The sequence below is a fragment of the Tetranychus urticae genome, chromosome 1, assembly GCF_039701765.1.
Source record: "Tetranychus urticae isolate SD_2017Ah chromosome 1, NJAU_TeUrti_SD_1.0, whole genome shotgun sequence".
Taxonomy (NCBI): domain Eukaryota; kingdom Metazoa; phylum Arthropoda; class Arachnida; order Trombidiformes; family Tetranychidae; genus Tetranychus; species Tetranychus urticae.
This window is the reverse complement of record NC_142958.1, coordinates 9,891,450-9,915,738: the sequence shown is the minus strand read 5'-3', so window position 1 is coordinate 9,915,738 and position 24,289 is coordinate 9,891,450. Positions and strand designations below refer to the sequence as shown.

At 35.3% G+C, this 24,289-nt stretch overlaps 1 protein-coding gene and 1 long non-coding RNA gene across 3 annotated transcripts; one reads left to right on the top strand and one right to left on the bottom strand.

The window, feature by feature from the left end:
• The first annotated feature begins 5,713 nt into the window (after nucleotides 1-5,713).
• Nucleotides 5,714-23,732, top strand: LOC107370065 (uncharacterized). 2 transcript variants are annotated; one of them, XM_015938043.3, is made up of 9 exons: nucleotides 5,714-5,911; nucleotides 6,883-7,181; nucleotides 7,276-7,419; nucleotides 7,677-9,845; nucleotides 10,126-14,476; nucleotides 14,591-20,792; nucleotides 20,896-21,093; nucleotides 21,232-21,357; nucleotides 21,454-23,732. In XM_015938043.3, the coding sequence occupies exons 2-9, from the start codon at nucleotides 7,148-7,150 to the stop codon at nucleotides 22,798-22,800; spliced, it is 14,571 nt and encodes a 4,856-aa protein (XP_015793529.2). In that variant the 5' UTR covers nucleotides 5,714-5,911; nucleotides 6,883-7,147; the 3' UTR covers nucleotides 22,801-23,732. The 2 variants fall into 2 exon arrangements, with proteins under 2 accessions (XP_015793529.2, XP_015793528.2); XM_015938042.3 differs by having other exon boundaries at nucleotides 5,723-5,911; nucleotides 7,674-9,845.
• On the bottom strand, nucleotides 6,968-7,746 carry LOC149094541 (uncharacterized). The gene is made up of 2 exons (XR_016197964.1): nucleotides 7,616-7,746; nucleotides 6,968-7,530 (listed from the first exon to the last, which is right to left on the bottom strand). It is a non-coding gene; the product is annotated as an uncharacterized LOC149094541 (long non-coding RNA).
• Nucleotides 23,733-24,289: the final 557 nt, after the last annotated feature.

Here is a 24,289-nt window from a genome sequence, read left to right as displayed (position 1 = left end):
CATCACGGATCGAGCGATTTTTTCAATTTATCTACAATGCTCTTGATTTGAGCCATCGGCATCAAAAGTTTGAGACTCCCAGCCAACCAATTTTCTTGATTGGAAAGGTGGTAAAGTTTTAACTACTCCAGCTGTTCGAAGGATAGTCGCTGAAAATAATATCAAGTTGAGTAATGTTAAAGGTACTGGTAGAGATGGTGGTATTTTGAAAGAAGATTTACTCAGATATCTTGAAGATGCGAAAAATTCTATGGCATCGCCGAAGGAAACTCCAGTTCTCAATATTTCACCTGAGCCCAAGACATTACCAATTAACTTGAACGAAAAACCATCTGTTGATAGATTGACTAGTCTGATAATTCTGATCAAAGTGTTCCATTCAACGCAATTCAACGTTCATAAAATTGAATTTCATGCCTCTATTCATAAAAGCTTTGTCATTAGCTCTCAATGATTTTCCAATGTTCTTACCATGTATCTTATAGACCAACGAAAACAAAGAGTTCGATTATTTGAAGTAATACATTTGTCAATAAAAAGACACAATTGTAACATTTATAAACAAATTGAATGAACAAAGTAAACCAAATGGGTTTAAACGGGTAAAAATACATTTTCTTCAATTTTAATTTTGTTAGTTTGTAGAGGAATGCAAACTGAATCCGCTCGGGCGCAGTTTTCGAGGAAATCGAAGTCAAAGTTGAAACTTCGATCGCCTTTTATGCAATTATGGAAGCAGATTTTTCCACGAAATTTCTTTGCACTCATTAAGCTTTTGATACGAAACCAGAAAATTCACTAATTTCGAGAAATAAAGTTTTCGGTTTTCAACTAAACCTGTCGCATTCTGTGACCGTAACAATTAGACAGCCCAAATTTAGTTTCGTCGATAAAAATTAATAGCAAACATCATCAATCGAACACTTACCGCAATCTTTCTACAGTTCTCTTGATTTTGGTCATTGGCCGGAAAACTTTGAACATCGACATTTCGTGATTGGCATCACCAAGAGTCATCATTCTTTGATCAAACATTAAATTTTATCATGAGCTGTTACTTTTAAAAAAGTTAAATGGTTTCTCAAGCCCAAATTCAACCTAAAACTAAATCTTGTAATGTGTTAGCTGAAAATTGTTAATTAAATGAGTTAGGACAGATTTTCTACGACATGCAGTCATATTATGTTATATCCCAGAATGAATCTAATTTTTGATCGAAGAGTTAAGATTCTAGGCGATGCCAATCACGAAATATCGATGTTCAAAGTTTTCCGATCAATGACCAATATCATGAGAACTGTGGAAAGACTGCGAAATGTGTTCAATTTATGGTGTTTGCTATTAATTTTTATCGACAAATACTAAGTTTGGGCTGTCTAATTTTTACGGTCACAAAATGCGACAGGTTTAACAGAAAACAGAAAAGTAAAAATACACAATTAGAAATGCGAAGAATGTTTGTTAATTAATCAAATGAAGATCGGGAAAAACTTTTGCGACATTTGTCTCTATTCAATCTAAATACAAAAGTGACCCAATGTGTGTTGAAGTTCTTACTCTGTACCTAATAGACTAACGAAAACAACCAGTTCAATTATTTGGTTGAATAGATTTGTTAATAAAAAGACACAATTGTAACATTTATAAACAAATTGTACAAAGTATTAATCCAAATGCGTTTAAACGGGTAAAAATAGATTTTCTTCAAATTTGGATTTTGTAGGTTTGTAGAGGAATGCATACTGAGTCCATTTATGCCATTGTAAGATTTCTCTGAGCCACAGTTTTCGAGAAAATCGAAGTCAAAGTTGAAACTTCGATCGCCTTTTATGCAATTATGGAAGCAGATTTTTCAGTCAAACTTCTTTACACTCATAGAGCTTTTGATGCTCAACCAGAAAATGTACTAATTTTGAGAAATAAAGTTTTAAGTTTTTTGTGAAGCGGGTCATTTCGATTTTCAGTTAAACCTGTCGCATTTTGTGACCGTAACAATTAGACAGCCCAAACTTAGTATTTGTCGATAAAAAGTAATACCAAACATCAACAATCGAACTTTTATCACAATTTCTCAACAGTTATCTTGATATTGGCCATTAGCATGCGAACTTTGACCATCGATATTTCGTGAACAGCGTCACCTAGAACCAACATTCATTGACCAAACATTAGGTTTTATTATGGGCTGTTACTGTATAAATTTTAGATGGCATAAATAAGTTATAATATACGTTTAGTTTTGAAGTTGCATTTGAGACCTGAATTATAAAGTTAAATGTTCTCTCAAACCCAAACTGACACAGATTGGCAGAAATGGACAAAAATCTAGATTTTTACCTCTGGTGACTTGTAGGCCAATGCAAACTGTGTCCATATGTACGATTGAAAAATTTCCTTGATTCAGAGTTTTCTAGAAAATCGAGTTCGAAGTTCGTACTTCGATCGCCTTTTATGCAATTATGAAAGCAGATTTTTTCATAAAACTTTATCGTACATATGTAGTTTTTGATGGTTAATCAGAAAATGCACTTGTTTTAAGAAATAGAGTTTTCTTTTTCTCAATAATAGATCAAGTTCGATTCCCAGTTAAACCTGTCGCATTTTGTGATCGTAACAATTAGAAAGCTGAAACTTAATATTCATTAATAAAAATTGATGGTACACACTAAAATTTGAACGATTCTTCTGATTTCTCTACAGTTCTCGAGATTCTGACCATTGGTTTGATAACTTTAACCATCTATATTTCGAAAATGGCATCACCTACAATCTCCATTCTTTGGTCAAACATTAGATTTCTTATTGGTCATGCCATAAATGACATAATATCCAAGAAAATTCATTTGATTCATTTAATGAACAATGTTCAGCTAACACATCATAAGATTTAGGTTTGATTTAGTTTTAGGTTGAATTTGGGTTTGAGAAACCATTTAGTTTTACTAACATTTGCAATAAATAAAATCTCAAATGCAACATCTAAAACTAAACTAATATCATAACTTATTTGTGTGATCTAAAATTAATAAAGTAACAGTCCACAATAAAACCTAATGTTTGGTGAAGAAATGTTGTTTCTAGGTGACGCTGTTTACGAAATATCGATATTCAAAGTTCGCAGTCTAATGGTCAATATCGAGATACCTGTTGAGAAGTTGTGGTAAGTGTTCAATTCATGGTGTTTGTTATTACTTTTTATCGACAAATACTAAGTTTCAGCTTTCTAATTGTTACGATCACAAAATACGACAGGTTTAACTGAGAATCGAACTTGATCGATTATGCAGAAAAAGAAAATTTCAGTTCTTAAAACAAGTACATTTTCTGATTGGCCATCAAAAACTACATGAGTGCAATGAAGTTTTATGAAAAAATCTGCTTCCGTAACTGCATAAAAGGCGATCGAAGTTATAACTTCGAACTCGATTTTCTAGAAAACTATGAATCAAGGAAATTTTTCAATCGTACATATGGACACAGTTTGCATTGGCCTACAAGTCACCAGAGGCGAAAATCTAGATTTCTGTCCATTTCTGCCAATCTGTGTCAGTTTGGGTTTGAGAAAACATTTAACTTTATAATTTAGGTCTCAAATGTAACTTCAAAACTAGTCCAATATTATAACTTATTTGTGTGATCTAAAATTAATAAAGTAACAGTCCACAATAAAACCTAATGTTTGGTCAATGAATGTTGGTTCTAGGTGACGCTGTTCATATAATATCGATGTTCAAAGTTCGCAGTCTAATGGTCAATATCAAGATAACTGTTGCGAAATTGTGCTGAGTGTTCGATTCATGGTGTTTGTTATTACTTTTTATCGACAAATACTAAGTTTGGGCTGTCTAATTTTTACGGTCATAAAATGCGACAGGTTTAACTGAAAACCGAAATGATCTGCTTTACAGAAAATAGAAAACTTCATTTCTCTAAATTAGTACATTTTCAGGTTGAGCATCAAAAGCTTAATGAGTGCAAAGTAGTTTCGTGGAAAAATCTGCTTCCATAATTGCATAAAAGGCGATCGAAGTTTCAACTTTGACTTCGATTTTCTCGAAAACTGTGGCTCAGAGAAATCTTACGATGGCATAAATGGACTCAGTATGCATTCCTCTACAAACCTACAAAATCCAAATTTGAAGAAAATCTATTTTTACCCGTTTAAACGCATTTGGATTAATACTTTGTACAATTTGTTTATAAATGTTACAATTGTGTCTTTTTATTAACAAATCTATTCAACCAAATAATTGAACTGGTTGTTTTCGTTAGTCTATTAGGTACAGAGTAAGAACTTCAACACACATTGGGTCACTTTTGTATTTAGATTGAATAGAGACAAATGTCGCAAAAGTTTTTCCCGATCTTCATTTGATTAATTAACAAACATTCTTCGCATTTCTAATTGTGTATTTTTACTTTTCTGTTTTCTGTTAAACCTGTCGCATTTTGTGACCGTAAAAATTAGACAGCCCAAACTTAGTATTTGTCGATAAAAATTAATAGCAAACACCATAAATTGAACACATTTCGCAGTCTTTCCACAGTTCTCATGATACAGAATAAGAAATAAGAAATAAAGCATTTATCAAGTCATTTTTGTATTTTAATTGAACAAAAATCGAATGTTTTCGTCCAAGTTTTTCCCAATCGGCGTTTGAATTTCCAATAATACTTACATAATACCATCGGATCTCATGTTGAAGCGATTCCAAAGATTAAATCTTGAATTATCGGTAAGGACATATAAAACCCCGTGATCTGAATTTACTCTCTTCAAGTCTCAGCAAGTCAAGTCGATATTCATGCTGATAAGGATATCGGGCTCACGAAAAGCATCTTCTTCATTGTTTTTAAAAGAGATTTGATCAAAGAAAATTGTTCCAAACAAATGGATTTATTATTATCATTCTGATTTATATTATTTGCTTGTTTTGTAGCAATTTAATATGATCAGTAAACTTGTTTTATTTTCTTTGAATTAGGTGCTAATAACTCCAAGATTCGTATGCATTCCATAAAGGTTTCTCTTTAATCTTCACATTTCGAAATTTCACAGAGTGGAAGCCTTAATGGCTTTATAAGGGCATATAAGCTGAGTTCATTAGTAAAATCAAAAAATTTGATCGAAAGTTTTGGTACAATCTCGTTAAAGTTCGGATTTCAATAGCGTTTAGCATATCGATAGAACTAGTTTTTTCTTACAAAACTGATTTCTCATTTACTTTTAATCACAATCAGGGTTAGGTACAACTAAACAAATGAACTTAATTTAGTAGGAAATAGAAGCCATTATTCAACAACAGCACTTCGATTTACGGGAAAACGGTTCGCTTTGATTATGGTGATAGATGAAGAGTTAAACTGATATACGGACATTTCTTTCGATCTATCTCTCGACATTTCTCTTGATTTGGCAAATGGCCCTTTTGCATTGATATTTCAAGAATAATATCGCTTATAATAATCATTTCTTCGACAATAAGGACTCTTTGTTTAAACTGCAGTATGATATCATTTTCGAGAAAAATTTACTTCTAACTTCCACATCAACAATTATTCTTCAATGAATCACTAGATTGATGAAAATTGACCATTTACCTGACAATCTACTTAAAACCAGCGCAATTTTTTTGCAGGTAAAAGTGAAATCAACATTTTAAAGTAAAATTAGATAAAGTTGCATATAGTAGATGGCGTTAATACTAATGTGTCAAACTGAAATGGTTGCTGACTAGTCCGTTAGGGTTTATTATCCATTCAAGATTTGGTTTAATACATTGGTAATTGTCATTTATTTAATTTAAAGTAAATTGTTTAATTATGCTTAATAGTGTTTCTATTGTGTAAACAAATCAACATAAGTTGGACAACATAAAATAAAAAAATTTGATGGTTAATACTTTGATAGGTAAGTAAGGTTTTTAAACCATTTCATCTCTTGGATCTAGAAGAGAGCTTGAAATTGTGTGTGTGTTGTAAAGGGGAGAGAGGAAGAAAAGAAGCTGGAGCTGAAGAAGAAGAGAAGAAATGAGTATGAAAAATGTAAAACAAGAGAAAAATTAAATTGTCATGTTGATTAGCAGTTATTTTGTTCAATCATATTTTATATTATTAATGATAAGCATATCTAGAATTGACAATAAAACAAAATTTTTAAAATAATGATAGATTTTCAGCCTTTTCATGTTCTGTTTACAAACATTATTTTATTTTTACCTATTGAAATGGTTTTTGCGGCTTATAGTTTTTTGATTATTTCTCATCTTTTCATCTCATTATTTATTGTACCATTTTGTCATATTTATAGTATTCTCATGATGGTCTGATTGATCTTGAAATTATTTATACTCTAAGAGCTTTTATCATATTTTTTACGGATCAGTTTGAAATTTTGTTGATTTTTTACATGCAACTTGAATTTACAAATGATATTGTTAGTTGAATATTAAATGAAATTCTTTGCTATGAAATTGATTATGTAATAATTTAATTGACAGCATTATTATAGAAATTATCAGTTGAATAAATGATAAAATTTAACTCAGAGTTTTGTTATGAGAAATTTGTAAAAGCTTATTAGCTCCTCCTTGGATGATCTGAAGATCAGTGACTTCTGTCTTTCATCTTTCCCTTTCCTGCAGCTTGCTCTCTCTCTCTCTCACACACTCTTTCTCTTTTAAGTTTACTCTCTTATTTTCTCATTTCTCTAATATTCTCTCTTCCTCACCTTTCCACCATTACATTTATTATTATTATAATAAAACCCTATTAATTGTTTGGTTTTTTAGTGGTGTCTTCAATACAAATGCTCATTCTCTATCTCCTTTCCATTCCCTTTCTTGTTTTCTTTCTAACATCTTCTACTGTCTCTCTCTACAGGCTTAAGGAACAAGTTTAATACCGATTTTAATACATCACTGAATTCATAACCACCATTATTAGTAAAATCAAATGTAAATTGTGATAAATTGTAAATCTATTATTTAATTAACGACAAAAATATTTGAATCACATGGTTTAAAAAGTATTATTTCAATGATTGGAGGTTATTTCTAATGTTTGTTTACATTGCCGGTCTTAAATAAGATGGTTGTTTATTGGTTAACTTGTATATTGAACTGAAGGAATTCAATTCCCACTGTCAATGTCCAACTACCAGCTGCTTGGTGATGGCTTCGGTGAGTATTTTTGCTAATTTATTATTGACTTTTATCTTTGACATTCATGATTATCTAATCAATTAAATGTTTGTATTGTCTTGTGTCTTTTTAGGATACCATCCCAGTTATGGGCTTACTGGTAATCCATCGAATAGTAATCCTGGAGGCCCTGAACCACAACCTCCTGGATCAAACAACTCAGTGATGACATCAATGGGTATTGGTAGTCCCGCTTATGGAATGATTCCTCCACATGGTGAGTTGATGATTCTCGCAGCAATATTGAACTTTTGCATAATTAGCTTCATAAATATAGGCTTTTGAATATCTTTTCTGTGAATGTTGCTTGTTTAAGACAAAAATAAGACTTAAGTAGTGTATAGTTGATTAAAATCATTTATTTAAATGTAGAAACACTATTACAGCTGATCCAGTGGGAAAATCATGCTTACCTTTTTCTATTTGCCACTACATGAAATATACTTACTAAAGCATGTTTTGTTTTCCAAGCAGGTCCTAACACTCATGGATTACCACAAAGATCCTTACCGCCATTCGGTATGCCTCCAGGTTCTTCTGGTTCGGGTTTGGTACATTTAGGCGGCCCATCTGGTCTTGGTGATGCGTCAAAAATGCATGATCAATATGCAAGTAGTGGTTTTCCTGGAGGAGCTGCACAATCTGCCATGAGAAGTGGTCATTATCCTACACATGATTCTCGTTATGGTCACAGTAATAGTGGTTATCCAGTACCAGGCATGGGTGGTGGACCAGGCGGACCATCTTCTCTGGGTGGAATGTCACAACACAATGGAGGAATAGTGCCTCAATCCAGTTTAACACAGTTATCAAGTTCTAATAGTTATCAAAATCGTGGTTTAATGAGTGGTTATAATGATCAAAGAATGTTGTCACCGATACTAGGACCAGGCCCAGGAAGTGGATACCCAGGATCATATCCATCTTCGTACGGTCCAGGACCAACAAGTGGACCTAGTGCAAGAATTTGGCACAATCAAGGAATGAGTCATGTACAACAAAGACCTCCATACGGATATAATCCTGCAAGTTCTGTTGCACCACCACCACCTCACCCTCATACAGGTTCTAGTGGTCGATCTAATCGACAACAACAACAACAACAACAACAGCCTCCACCACCACCTCCTTTTGGACATAGTGCCAGTGATTATGGCTCTCTGCACTCGCAGCAACCAACTAAGCAATCTCATCAGCCTCTACCAACCCAACAGTCATCGCAACAACAACAACAATCGCAGTCACAAGCTCAACCCACCAGACCATATTACAGTTCTAGTAATGATAGAGTTGCACCAAGTTCCTCGTTGACTAGTTTCATTCCATCCGAAGCATCATCGATGTCACCATATTTAACATCGTCTTATAATAGTCAAAATGTACCAGGAAACTCAGGATCATCTAGATTACCTGATCCAAATTCAATCGGTGCAAACAGTAACTCTAGACAACCACATTATACATCTTTGGGTTATCCTTCAGCTGGTCCAGGCTCATCGAGTGCTGCAGGTATGTTATCTAGTAACACTCCTGGTTCAATGAACTATCCAGGACAACAATATCAAGGTTATAGTGTGAGTCAAGGATATGGTGATAGTTCAAGTCGACTTTCACCCTACACTATGGGTCCAGGATCGACAAGTGGTCAAAATACTGGACCCAACAGTCCAGGTTATCGACCACCATTTAGTGCATCTTCATTAGCTAGTATGTCACCTCGTAGACCAACACCAACACCACCAGCAGGCTCTCCGATGCCACCAACATCACGAACACCGGATCGAGGTACAACAACATTGTCAACATCAGGTCCAACAAATAGTTATCCAAGCTCGGGTCAATTAACAAGTCCTAACTCAGGACTTTCTCCTGGTAATAGTAGTACCAATAATAATAATAATAATAATGCTACAAAATCAAGTGGTTTACCTGCTCCTCCTCCAGGTTCATCATCATCATCTTCCTCAGTAACAGCATCTTCATCTGCACCAGCATCTCAATCATCATCTCACAATGCATCTTCATCTTCAGCATCAGCACCAGCATCCCAATCATCATCATCATCATCATCATCGGCATCTGCATCAGCATCACAATCATCTCATGGTCCTGTAACTTCACATCAATCAACGCCAATTAGTAGTCTTCAACAATTGGAACAAATGGTCATGCCTCACCTTAATTCGTCTTCATCAACAGCGGCTCCAACAAATAAAATTAACTCAATATCTTCGATAATCTCATCGGCATCTTCATCGTCAAACAACAGCAGCTCTTCCAATCAATATTATCCAACAATGTCTGGAAGCAATATTCATGCACCTCAACAGCAGCAGCAACAACAACAAGCTCAAAAGTCAGATCAACAATCAACATCAAATATGTATCCAAGATTTCCATCACCATCGCCAACTTCATCAGGCTCTGGAAATTATTATGGTAACTCAGGTTATCCACCAAATAACTCTTCTTCATGGAGACCACCAACTGCAGGAAGTCAACCAACAACTGGTCAAGGCTCAAACTCCATGTCAAATACTCAATCACCTATGAATTCATCGATACCGTATTCACCAGCATCTCAAATTGACACACAATCTCAAAGTAAAGAAGTTCCATCCCCTGGTATCTCTAGAACTCTGAGTAAGTAGAGAAAAAATTATATGCATAATTTATAAATATTATAATATAAAGATATAATGATTATAATGTTTAAAATATGATGATTCATATCTATTAGCTGCTTTATTATTGATTACTCATTATCATTTGGGAGGAAATAAAAGCAAAGAAAGTGAAATTTTCTTGAACTTTCTTTAACTCAATTGAATAATGTTGATACTTTATTTTGTCTTTAATTATTGTCAATTACTAATAATTTATTTTTTATAATTTTATTTCCTTATTGTCTTTGATTATTTAGCATCGACTGGTCAATCTGTCGGTCCCAACACGATGACGTCAACAACGTCTAATAATAATTCAAACTCAATGACTGGACAGCAATATTCCATGTTTGATAACCAGAGTTACTCTGCAAGCTCTCCTTCTATCGATAATTCAAATTATCAAACCCAGTCAAGCTCGAAGCAAGACATTGTAAATAAGAATGTAATGTCTCCTCGTAATTCAAGCTCTAATCAGCAATCTCAACAACCGATGTCTCCATTCAATTTCCGGAATATCGAAGCAAATAAGACATCTTCTTTTGGATCACCACAAATTGTTAAAGATGATAGTGGCTCTGAAAGTAAAGGTGACAATGATAAACAACAAGGGAATGATACATCGAATTCTAATATTTATAGTGTTTTATCAAGTTCATCGAATGCTGGTGGAGATAACAGAAATTCTCGTACAAACACTCCATCAAATGAAACATTAACAACAAGATCATCTCAAGAAAATATGAATCCTCCTGGTCCACCTAGTCGATCAGGATTAGATTCTGGATACCATTCAAATTACATGTCTGGTCCTAATGAACCGAGTTACGGTATGGGTCAACAGCAAGCACCACAACAGCAACAACAACAATCATCATCATCAGATAATTCAATGTACTCGAATCAACAACCAGGATCTCAACCTCAGTCAAGTTGGGATTATGGTAGTGGTTATAATCAAAGTTATGATATGAATATGAGCAATGATGGTGGTATGAATCCATCATACATGGGTCCTGATTCAATGATGTATAGTCAGAATTATAATCAAGGTCCAGGAATGCCTCCAGGAATGATGGGAAACCAAATGAATCAAAATGAATATGGAAGTGGTTCTGTAAATAATGACATGAGTCAAAATTATGATCCATATGGTGATACTTTTGATCAAGAGCCACCAATAGCTAAGAAGAAGGGTAAAGGTCGTCCAAGGAAAGATCCATCTGAACCCAAGAAAGAGAAGAAACCTCGAGCTCCTAGAGCACCTAAAGGAGCTGGTACTCGAGGTAGAGGAAGAGGAGCGCGAAGCTCCCCTGAATCTCGTATGGGCGCATCACCAATACAACCTTCACCCATTATGCCTGGCTCTATGACACCTGGTTATGATAACTCATATTCAATGGGTGGTAATCCAAATGAAATGTATCCAAATGTAATGAGTTCAGGTTCACCATATCCAGGACCTGGTAGCCAAATGAGTATGGACTCTAATATGAGTGGAGGAATGTCTTATCCACCTCCACCTCCTCAACATGCTCCACTTCCCCATCAAATGAATCCTCATAGTCAAGACATGTATGGTCAATTACCACCACCTGACTTTCAACATCGTCCAGATTTATCAAATGAAATGATGTATCCTCCTCCTCCTGATCCTTCAAGAATTCCAGTTAATGAACAAGCAACTTATAAACCATTGCCTCCTGATGGTCCAATGTCTTACGATTCTCAACACGTCCAAGATGCATCTCCACAACTTAATCAACCACAACATCCTCAACAAACACTAACTGATGAAGATCCTGATATAATGCAACATCAAGCACAACCACAGGAACAATCACAGATGCAACAGTTACAACCGCAGTCCCAGCAATCACAAGAACCAAAGCAACATTTAGATAAAAATATCGAGGAAACAAGTGCTGGACAAACTCAACAACTTGAATTATCGAATGATAATACAGTGGAGAATGATTTTTCTAAATCATTGCGTGATGAAACAATGACTCAATCTTCTTCATCTGAAACAATTAATAGTACAGGTAGCAATGAGGGTCAACCTGGTGATATGAATGATACAAGTAATGCATTTCATGATCCAAATTTAACTGATACTACAAGTGGAAATTTTTTCGGTGTGACGGGAGATGAAAGCTCAATGACTCAAAATGTAAATATAAATCAAGATGAACAACAACAACAACAGCAACAGCAACAGCAACAATCACATGAAGATGAACCTAAGCAGCATAGTGACGAACCACATCAACAACAAGAATCAAAGCAACAAGAGCTTTGCAACGAAAGTTTTGTGCACAAAGATTATTTATCATCGATGGATCAAAATTTTCCAAATCAAAGTTCAACTCCACCACCACCAGTTGAAGCTCCTCAGTTACTTCCTCCACCTCCTGATTTACCGCCACAATTACCAGAAAATAGCTGTGATGATAGTGTTGTTATTAGTAAAATGGAGTTTAATGAAGAACAAACTCCTTCCAGTACACCAGTTAAAAGGAAAGCCAAGAAAAGAAAAGCTAAAGATATGAAGGATGGTGTTCCTTTTGATGAAGGTCCTTTTATGAGTGAAGGTGGTCATCAGACTTTTTTTTCGGAAGATGGTCAAGGGAGTAAAAAGAAGAAACGGAAAAGAAAGAAGAAAGAAGAAAACGAAGATGCAGGAGAAGAATTTGGTGAAGTTGGTGCTATTATAGAAGGACCAGCTGATGATCCAGAGAAAAGTAAGAAGAAGAAGAAGAAGAAGCCAAAAAAGAAAGTAAATGAAGAAGAGAAAGAAGACGAAGTAAAACCAAGTGATGATACTTTAGTTGAAGGTGAAATCAGTGTTCCACTGATTGGTGAGATTGAAAATGCACCCGAAGATACAACTTTTGATGGATCATTGGGAAACATTGAAGATACTTCTTTGACCAAATCAAAATCTTCCGGAAAGAAAAAGAGACCAAGTAGAGCAAAACCAAAATTGAAAGATGATTCTGGTAAAAGTAAAAAGAAATTACCCAAATTGGCGCTTAAATTTGGTAAATCAAAGAAAAGAAAGCGACTTGGATCTTCAGATGCATCAGACATTGAAAAGACACCACCACCGTCTCCAGAAGATCCTGACAGTGCAGCATTAAAACGTAGAAGTGCTCGTAATACTAAACGACAAAAGTACACGGATGATATTGATTTAGACCTTTCAGCTGATGATGCAGATCCATTGGAAGCTGCTAAGCTAGATGGATCAATAGGACCAAGTGACAAGAAAATTATTGATAGCAATGTTCAAGTGACCAAAATCAGTGAAGATACAATGGTTGTTGAGAAGATTATGAGCTCACGAATGGGTGAACGAGAACTTGAGGCAGAAGAAGGTGAAGATCTGAATGGAGTACAAACCATTCAAGTGGAAGAGTATTATGTAAAATACAAGAATCTCTCTTATCTTCATTGTGAATGGAGAACTGAAGAAGAGCTTGAAATGGGAGACAAAAGAGTAAATCAAAAAATTAAAAGATGGAAACAAAAGAAGGAAAGTGAAATTGACATAAATTTCTTGGATGATGAACTTTTTAATCCTGATTATACCGAAGTGGATCGTATTTTGGATGTTCAAGAAATTGAAGAGACAATTGAAGAAGAAGTCGAAGTCGATGACGACGACGAAGATTCACGAAGTGACACTAAAGTTGATATATTACCAGTTATTTTGAATCCAGAAAGTAAAACTGAAGAAGGTGATGAATCTGAGAAAATGAAATGTGAATCAATAGATACAGGAGTTACAATTGCTGCTGTTCCCATAATGCCAGAATCTAGTGATTTACAATCTAAGATCGAAGCTGACAACAAAATTGACGATGAAGTTGGTCTTAAAATCGAGACTGATCCCACAAATGAGCCTTGTGTAGACGAAAAACAAGGTGACACTGAAATTCAAAATCAAGAAATTGAAATGAAAGTAGCTGAAAGTGATGAACAACAGACCAAAAGCGAATCTTTTGAATCTGAAAATGTTTCGGAAGCTACTGAAGATAAATCTGATCAAGAAATTGCCAAAACGATAGATACCAATATCGATGAAAACATCTCTGCCGAGGTAATTGGAGAACCATCTTTTGATAATTCTGGCGAAAAGAAAGATGAAATTCCATGCGAGAAGCAAGAAAAGCCAGAAGACGATCAAATAATTACCGAGAAAGAAGTTAAAATTGATGAAAGTCAATTAAACGACGTTAAAGACGAATCAAAGGAAAATATCGAAAACAAAGTTCCAGTTGAAAGTGAATCAAATGTACTACCAGTTAAACGTAAGAAGAAAGTTTTACGAAAGAAAACAACTCGTCATTATTTAGTTAAATGGAGAGCATTGCCTTACGAAGAAAGTACTTGGGAACTCGAAGACGATTTAGATCCTTTGAAAATCGCTCATTTTTGGAAGTTTAAAAGTCCACCTCCAAAAGATAAATGGAAACCGAAGAAACGACCTAAAGCCAATGAATGGAAAAAATTGGACTCATCTCCTGCTTATAAAGCAGGCAATACCTTGAGAGAGTATCAATTAGAAGGAGTTAATTGGTTAATGTTTTGTTGGCATAATGGGTAAGTCAAAAAAGCAAAATTATCCTTAATTATTATATTTTATTGGATAAATTTTATGGAATATCAATTTGATTTTTGTTGACAAATTTTTGTTTGTTTTTCTTTTCATTTTAGTCGAAATTGTATTCTTGCCGATGAAATGGGTCTTGGTAAAACCATTCAATCAATCTCTTTTATTCAAGAAATGTTCAAATATGGAGTTACTGGACCTTTTCTAGTTATTGCCCCACTTTCAACTATCGGCAATTGGCAACGTGAGTTTGAAACTTGGACTGATCTTAATGTTATTACTTATCATGGAAGTTCAGCAAGTCGTAATATGTTACAAGAATATGAAATGTATTACAAGAAAGAGAATGGTGAAAGACATGAAGGTTTTTACAAGTTTCAAGTTATGATAACAACCTTTGAAATTGTTCTCACTGATTGCCTTGAACTTCGTGAAATCCATTGGAGAGCTTGTATCATTGATGAAGCTCATCGATTGAAAAATCGAAATTGTAAATTACTCGAAGGATTAAGACTTTTAAATATGGAACATCGAGTTCTTCTTACTGGAACACCATTACAGAATAATGTAGAAGAATTGTTTAGTTTACTTAATTTCCTTGAACCAAATCAATTTTCATCTTCTGAAGTATTTATGGCCGAATTTGGTGATCTCAAGACTGAAGATCAAGTTGATAAACTGAAAGCTCTTCTCAAACCAATGATGTTGAGAAGATTGAAGGAAGATGTTGAAAAGAGTTTAGCTCCTAAAGAAGAGACCATCATTGAGGTTGAACTTACTAATGTACAAAAGAAATATTATCGAGCTATTTTGGAAAGAAATTTCCAATTTTTGACCAAAGGAAATAGTAAAACTAATGTTCCAAATTTGATGAATACTATGATGGAACTGCGAAAATGTTGTATTCATCCTTACCTGATTAATGGAGCCGAAGAACAAATAATTCATGAATACAAGCAGAATAAAGGAGATTCTCCAACTTTTCTTCTTGATGCACTTGTCCATGCATCTGGTAAACTTGTGCTTATTGACAAACTGTTGCCTCGTTTGAAAGCAGATGGACATCGAGTATTAATTTTCTCTCAAATGGTTCGTTGTTTGGACATTTTAGAGGATTATTTATGTCAGAAGAAGTATCCCTTTGAACGTATCGATGGAAGAGTTCGAGGTAACATGAGACAAGCAGCAATTGACAGATTTTCAAAACCAGGATCTGATCGATTTGTGTTTTTATTATGTACCCGAGCTGGTGGTCTTGGTATCAACTTGACTGCAGCTGATACTGTGATAATTTTTGATTCTGATTGGAATCCTCAAAACGATTTACAAGCACAAGCTCGTTGTCACCGTATTGGTCAATCAAAGATGGTTAAAGTTTATCGATTGATTTGTCGTAACACCTATGAACGTGAAATGTTTGACAAGGCTTCTTTGAAGCTTGGTTTGGATCGAGCTGTTTTACAATCAATGAATTCCAATGCAGCTGGCTTAGGTGAGAATGGCCTTTCAAAGAGTGATGTAGAAGACTTACTCCGAAAAGGAGCTTATGGAGCCATCATGGACGATGATAATGCTGGTGACAAATTTTGTGAAGAAGACATTGAGCAAATTTTACAACGTAGAACCCAAATTATTACTTTGGAAAGCGAAGAGAAAGGAAGTACTTTCTCTAAAGCATCTTTTGCTGCTTCCGATAATAGATCTGACATTGAAATAGATGATCCTAATTTCTGGGAAAAATGGGCAAAGAAGGCTCAACTTGATGTAGATGAGCTGACTGGTAAAAATGATTTAATTGTCCAAGAACCTCGACGTCGAACACAAACCAAAAGATTTGGTCAAGATGAGCAAATGTTGGAGATTTCTGATGCTGATTCCAGTGATGAGGACGAAGAGAATGTTTCAACCCGAACTCGTGGAGGAAAAACTAAGTTCAAGTTGAAGAAAGGTAAACGAGGTCGTGAACGAGAAGATGAGTTTATGGAAGACTTTGCACCTGGTAATTGGACCAAAGCAGAATGTTATCAAGTCGAGAAAGGTTTACTTTGTTATGGTTGGGGACGATGGGACAAATACCTTGAGACTGGTATTTTCAAAAGACACATAACTATTCAGGACATTGAACATGTTGCTCAAGTAATTATGCTTCAGTGTCTTCAAAATGGTCGTGGTGATGATAAGAAGAAAGAGCTGACATTTTATTGGGACATAATATCTCCTAGTGATTATAAAGTGGAAGATGCTAAAGTGAGCAAAATAAGTGTCGAAGAAGAGAATATAGTTCCATCTCCATCTTCAGGCTCATCACGAAGAAGATCAAAGAAATCAAAATTAATTGCTCAACCAGTTGTCCAACCCATGTTACCAAACGAAGCACCTGAATTTTCCTTAATATCATATGACTGGGCAAAAGAAGACTTATACAACCCTGACTTGTTGCTACCTGAAGATTATCGAAATCACGTTATCAAAATATCAAACAAAATATTGCTCAGATTTAAACTTCTATGGTACTTAAAGACTGAGATATTTGGTGAACTCAGTGATAAGATTTGTAAAGATATTTCTTATCGAGATGCTCCTTTCTCACCTCCAATTCGAGATGGTTATCCAGGATTACCACCATGGTGGGATGAAGATGCTGATAAATCATTGCTCATGGGAGTTTACAAACACGGTTATGATCGTTATAATCGTATGCGTTTAGATCCAGCTTTGTGTTTTCTGACTCGATGTGGTCCTCCAGATGGAACAGCCTTAATGGCTGAACTTCAATCTTGCGATGATATTAACAAAGACGAAGATGATGAAAATGAAGCTTCCGAAGTTGTAAATAACGAGTTCTCAAAAGATGATTCTAAAGGAAGAGAAGGTTTAGCAAGTGGCAATGAAGAGTATATGCCTTTCCCATCATCTTCTGATTTGAATAAACGTTTCCGAAATTTGATATCAGCATACCAAAGAAATGTTAAAAAACAAGAGCGACTTGAACGTAATGAAGCTGTTATGCGGGAGAAGAGACGGGAAGCTGCACAAAGAAGGTGGTCCAAAAAGGATGACTCAGATTTTTACAGAACAATCATTTCTTTCGGTGTCGAGTATAACAAGGATACCAATCAATACGAATGGTCCAGATTTAGATTGTTGTCTAAACTGGACAAAAAATCTGATGAATCTCTAACTGAGTACTTTAAATCGTTTTTTGCTATGTGTAAAAAAGTTACTGGACGTTCACTCTCAGAAGAAGAAGAGAATTACAATTATTTGGTGGATCCTATTTCCGAAGATAAAGCTACTCGTGCTCTTGCTCGTATCGAGCTTTTGTGTAAAATTCGAGAGGATATTTTACCTCATCCTGAACTTGATGACAGGTTAACTCTTTGTCAAACATCAATTGATCTTCCTGATTGGTGGATATGTGGTCGACATGATAAAGACCTTTTAGTAGGAGCTGCTAAATATGGTTTGAATCGTCTCGACATAAACCTTATGAATGATCCTGAATTATCGTTTATGAAAATATTCCGTAATGATGATGCTGAATCTAAATCTAAGGCAGAAGTGAAACAAAGCCAGGAAAGTGTAAAGAGAGAGACAACACTTGAGATCAATAAAATTGAAGCGAAACCCAAAACAAAGGATCAAAGTCCAAAAGGGCCAGAAAGTGTTAAGAAATTAATCAAAGAGAATATCGAAGATAAAATGGATAAAGAAGTCAAAAAATCTGACGATGCTGAAGAGATTAAAACTGAAGTCGCTGATGATGAAAAGATACCATCAGAAGCAAACGATGCCAAAGTTTCAAATGATCAATCTAGTGATTTAAAATCAAATGAAGCTGAAGCTGAAGAAGCATCGGTGGAAGAGAAAGAAAAATCAGAGACAAAAGATGAATCTTCAAGTAAACCAGAAGATCTTGAAAAAATGGACGTTGATGAAACTAATGAAAAGGAGTCTCAGTCTAAATCAACTGATCAAGAAGGAGAAGACGAGATCAACAAGTTAGCTGAAGAAAAAGTCAGCGACGAAGAAAATTCAAAAATGGAAAAAGAGAAAGACCAAGAAAATGTTTCCAATGAAGATGATGAGAAGCGATCTACCAAAGAAGAAGATGATTTACAGAAACAGGCAGATATGTCTGTGGACGGAGATCAAGAGAGACCTTGTGAATCATCAGAAAATAATATTTCTGGAGAAAAGAAAGAAGACGCTGAAGAATCTCAAGTTGTTTCTTCGGATGTTGATAAATCAATTGATGAGACTAAAGAAAAGGATGAGTTAGCTCAAGAGGAAAAAGAAAAAGAAACCACAGAAGAGGAACCAAAAACGGAAGAAGAAAAGGATGGTAAAGTTTCCAATGTTGAGGATTCTGAAGAGAAACCAGAAGAGAGCAAAGTTGATGGCGCCGATGACAATGAAAAGATACCTGAAGATGAAAGTAAGATCAATAATGAAAATGAATTAGAAAAGGCTGACGATCTTTCGAAGAGTGCCGAAAAAGAAGATGATTCAAAAGAAAAGATTGATGAATCTTCGATGAAAGAGAAAGAGTTAGATGAATCTACCGAAAGTCAAGAATCAAAGGTCAAATCTGAATCAGAAGCCGAAAAGAAATCTCATCCAACTCATATGGAGATAACTATTGTGAAAAACGAAACAACTCCAGTCGAATCTAAAGTTGCTTCTGGCAATATTTTAGAGAACGATCCTAACTTCTTTTCACAATCAGCTGATAATTTCGCAAGTCGTGGATTCATTCGATGGCCAAAAGAACGTGTACTTATTGTACGTTTAGAGCAAATTTGTCATTGTGTTGAAAAGAATGAATGGCCTTTCTGTAAACAAAATCTGTTTACCGCTCTTGCAACTGTACCATCAACACCAAGTATTGCAACAGCTGATAGTTCACCTCGAGCTGCTTCTCCAGTGAGCATTTCTAGTATGAGTAGAGAGCCTACACCTCAAGCAACTCCTGACAATACACCTCGTCATGAATCAGTTTCACCATCACCTGATCCATTCATGTTTGATGTGGCCAATGCTTCTGGAATGATTGATTCTGGAGGTCGACTTCGATCAAGAGGTCGACGAAGACGTCGTTATGAAATGGATCCACCTGATAGAGTTAAATTACGAAATCTACTTTCTCAACCTGACACTCCAATGCAATCATCAAAGAAGAACCTGTCTCAACACAGCAGTCAAATGTTGGCAAATACTCCTCCCTTTTTGCCTCCTTTGTTTTCGATGTCTCTTCCTAACTTCAGAAATGAGATGGCCAATGATGATAAAGGATCTTCGATTCTTATGGCTCATTCTCATTCACATGGTTCATCCAGCAAATCTCGTTCCCATGCACCTCCACCACCAACTGTTGGGCATCCTTTCGCTTCTTTATCGTCCATTAAAACTCCTCTCACTTCTCCAATATCTGACCATGCTAACAAATCCAGTAAGTCACAAGGAGCACCACCACCTGCCCATTCTTCATCAAACACTAAACGCACACCAAATCTCGACACATTGGATCTCAAATTTGCTAAACCAGTACCTGGTCAACAGCCAATGACTCCTGCATCTAAGCCATTGCCACCTCCTGATAAGGTGGTTAAACGATCATCTACACCTGTATCCTTATCATCAGTACTTGACTTGAGTGGTCCCATAAGGAAAGATTCTAGTTCAGATCGTTCCAAAGAGGATGACTCCTCAGCCTCCGGACCATTAACTTCACCAACTTTAACTAGTCGAGGCAAATCAGGTAAACGTATTGGAAGACGCATAGATGATCTTGCAACCAACTTGTTGCAACGAAAGAAGATGCAGCAAGAAAAACAAGATGATCCAGTGCCAGAGAAACCTAAATTGTCAAGTCCAATGGGCGCCGCTAGAGAATTAAAAGCGCGTTCTGAACTGGATAAGGTCGAAACACGAGGTTCATCAAGTTCCAAAGATCGTACTCGAACACCACCAGCAGCTCATTCCTCTTCTCGTTCATCTTCAATGTCTGCATCTCTTGCACGAGATATGCAAATGAAACCTCCGGAAAAAGCAAACTTTGCTACACCTAAAGTATTTCCACCTCGTTCTGGACACAAAGAATCAACATCATCATCTCGACAACAATCTGTATCAGCTGATATTGCAGGAAATCTCTCATCAAATTTGCCCAAATTAGATGCAAGTTTTCTGGATCAAACCACTCAATTGAAGAAGTACCTTGAAGAACATCCCGAGCTTTTAACCAATCCTAACTTTGTTAGTGCATTTGCAAATTTAACTGGTTCTTCTCCCTTATCAGCTAATGTAAGTCAAATTAATCAAATCTAAAATCAAAATTTTAATTATCTTTCTGACTTCAATACATTATATCTCATTTAATTTTAATATTTTCTTTGAATTTCTACAGACGCAGCTTTTAGAGCTACCCGATAACAGGAAAAGAAGCTCTCGTCGTTCAAAGGTAGATGTTCCTCAACATACACCACCCAAAACACAGTCCTTACCACCACCAGCACCAATGTCAAGCCATCAATCGTTGGCTAATCCACTGGGCTTTTCCGCTGATGAACATATCCCATTAGTTAATAGACTAAATGGAAAGAAGGTATGATTTCTCAATTATTTTAATCATTAAAGAGCAAAGCTAATAATGTGAAGCAAACTTTTGTTGCATTACTGTCTTATCAATGGTTTATAATTTCTCATGAGTTTTAATTTGAATTCTTTACCTTATCTAATTTAGCTCTCTGGATCGAAAGCTCCAACTCTTAAGCAACTTCCTGATTTCTTGAAGAAAAATCCAATGTACGAACTCGATCCCAAGTACGCAAATCTACTTAGAGATAGCCGTTCATCCTCTAAAGCATCGGTATGTAATATTTTAAATTAATCAATGAGCATTATTAATGTCTTGTAATTTCATCTTATTTGGTTATAACCTTTCTTTTTTGCTTTCAATTTTCAGTCTTCACACTCAAGAGATGTTCCTGCTCCGAGCACTATCCGAACTCGAACGAGTGATCGCAAATCAGGAGAAAGTAGTAACAACAAATCTAAAAATAGTACAAATGAGTTGAGTCCTCGTCGGGCAACAGCTGCTTCGTTGTTAGCTAACCAAGCAGCTGCTAATGCTACCGCTATATCATCAGCGACAACTTCAACCACGCCTGCAACAAGTTCCAGTTTTGGATTTCCACCTTCTACTCTTAATCCATTTGGAGGAAATTCTAATCTTCTATCAAATTCTTTCCATAAAATGCTCATGGATCCAAATTTTATCTCAGCAGCAGCTGGTATGAGCTCTGCTTCATCAGGATCTAGAAGTAACAATAGTAATGTATCATCATCATCAGCAGCAACAACATCAACTAGTTCAGCAGCAAATGCGGCCTCTTCAATGCTTTTCCCATTTGGAATGGGTTTAGCCAATCCACTTTTCAACCTTCCAGGCTTAGGATTGAATTCTGGTTTCAATCCATTCTCAGTCCCAGGGCTTGGTACTGAAGGTAGTAAAAAGAAAGATCATGGCTCTTCTAGCAGCAGTGCAGATAAAAATAAGAGTAGTTCTGATAAATCTGGATCCAGTAGTCATAAAAGTGGTAAAAACTCAAGCTCCAAAAATGCTAACCAAAATCCGAACCAAAACCAGAACCAAAACCCAAGCCCCAATTTGAATGACCCTGCAAGCTTTTATAACTCTCTTCCATTCCTTTATTCAAATAGTCTTCTTTACAGTCATCTCGGACTTGGAGGATTCTCTATGCCTCCTTCTCCTTTCGCATCTTTAGCACAAAGTGGACTTATGAATGGATTAGGTAATTTAGCAGGGTTAGGAACAACTTCATCTACCTCAACAACAACCACCACATCATCTGCATCTCCTTCTCTTGCAAAGGGTTCCAAATCCTCCTCCAGTCATGCTAAAACTAAAAACAGTCCAAGTTCGAGTTCCAGCCAACCCAACACCAATCCAACTCCTAGTTCATCTAAACACCCAAGAGGGTCGTCATCTTCCGCTTCATCTATGAAAAGTCCAACTCACTCTATACCTCAACAAGCTAAGTCAACTTCAAACATTTCTGGTCCAACCATGACCCCATCCATGACTGGAGCTGCTGGCTTAGCTGATTCAGATGATGAAAGTTTAAAATCATTAATGGGACAAGAGGACGACGAAGATGATCTCAATGGAGACTTGGAAGACTCAAATGAAAATCTCGACACCGATACAGATTCCTTAGTTGATACTGCTAGTAAAAAGAGCAAACTGCGATCTAATGTTAAATCTAATATGAAAAGTGGCGTCAGATAAGTCATCAAAAAAGAGTGCAACTTTTAATTTGAAACTCTTGTTCCACTTTAATATTCTTAAGAAGAACTGCTTGTAAGGCAAAAAAATCTGTGATAATTTTATGTTGTGAGGCTCACATTGTACTTTCGCTGTATCTTTCCTTATTCATCTCGAAGGGAAAAGTCCAGTCTGTTAATTTTAGCATTTAAAAGGCACATAAACTGATTAACTTGAGTAAGTTCATTATTAACTGCCGAACTCACATTGACCATTATATCAAATAAAATGGTACCATATTTGTTTACCTTGATTGAAGATCATGACCAGTCTTTAATCAAATAGCGTTGATTGTAAACATTCTGACTTTATTCATCTCTATCTCAATCACTGTCATCAAAATCATCATCATCATCATTACTATCATCAATATAAATGACAACACCTTCACTCATCTAACCAGGATCATGGATCACTATTCTTCTTTCACATAATTCTCATTGCCATCTTCACCTTCATCTTCATCTTTAGATTTAAAGCAAACACATTTTCAAGTCCCAATTCATCATTTGCTGAGCATCTTAATTTTCATCCTATTATTTATATTGCCGTATTTTTTATTAATTGCTGCTTCGTTTATAATTCATGCGCATTGCTTGTTTATTTCACCAATCATTATATTAAACGGCAAGAATCGGCAATAATCCCCACAACCCTTTCTCATAAACTTCATATCTTCAGTTTAATCTTGTTTTATTCTCACAACTTGATCTATTGGGCTATCTCATTAAGTATAGAAACAACAACAAACTAAATTCACGCAACAAAATTAAACAAAATTGTCACAATAAATCTCCTTTTCCCTCCAATCTTTCTCATTCATCCTCTGTTCCTTGTAAATCCTTTGATCATAAAATTGAAAATAAAATTGCACATAGTGCTTAAAATTTGATAAATTTATCTCAATAATTATTGCAAAAACTCGGTAATATTAAATTTCCGTTCAATCAGCCAAATCAACTTATTAGATGAATTTGTTTTTATAATATCGCTGAGCAATTGTCTAATCAAACTCTAACCTGTCTTATTTGTTGACATCCATTATCATTTAGTTCAGATTTTATACTTTTTACATTGGATACTTTTAGATCAATAAAATCCAACAATAGTGACTAAAACAAATTATGTTTATTGTCAAAAGAATCACTAATTTACTTTGTATTGAAATCCATGTTATCAATAAAATCGTAGTTTAAACTTTGACATTAATACAGACATTTTTTGCTATCATAATTGTTGAATAATAATTAGTATCAGAAAACAATCAAATCAACTTTTTCGGACTTTTTTCATTGACTTTCTTACCGTTTGTTAAACCTAATTTCTCAAACAATCTGTCACTGTAATTAGACTTTTTAGTTAAATGTCACCACAGAGTAATAATTAAATGTGAAATCAATTGTTTCTTAACTCAGTTTTTAGCCATTAAATTTGCTACTTTTTATACTCTCAA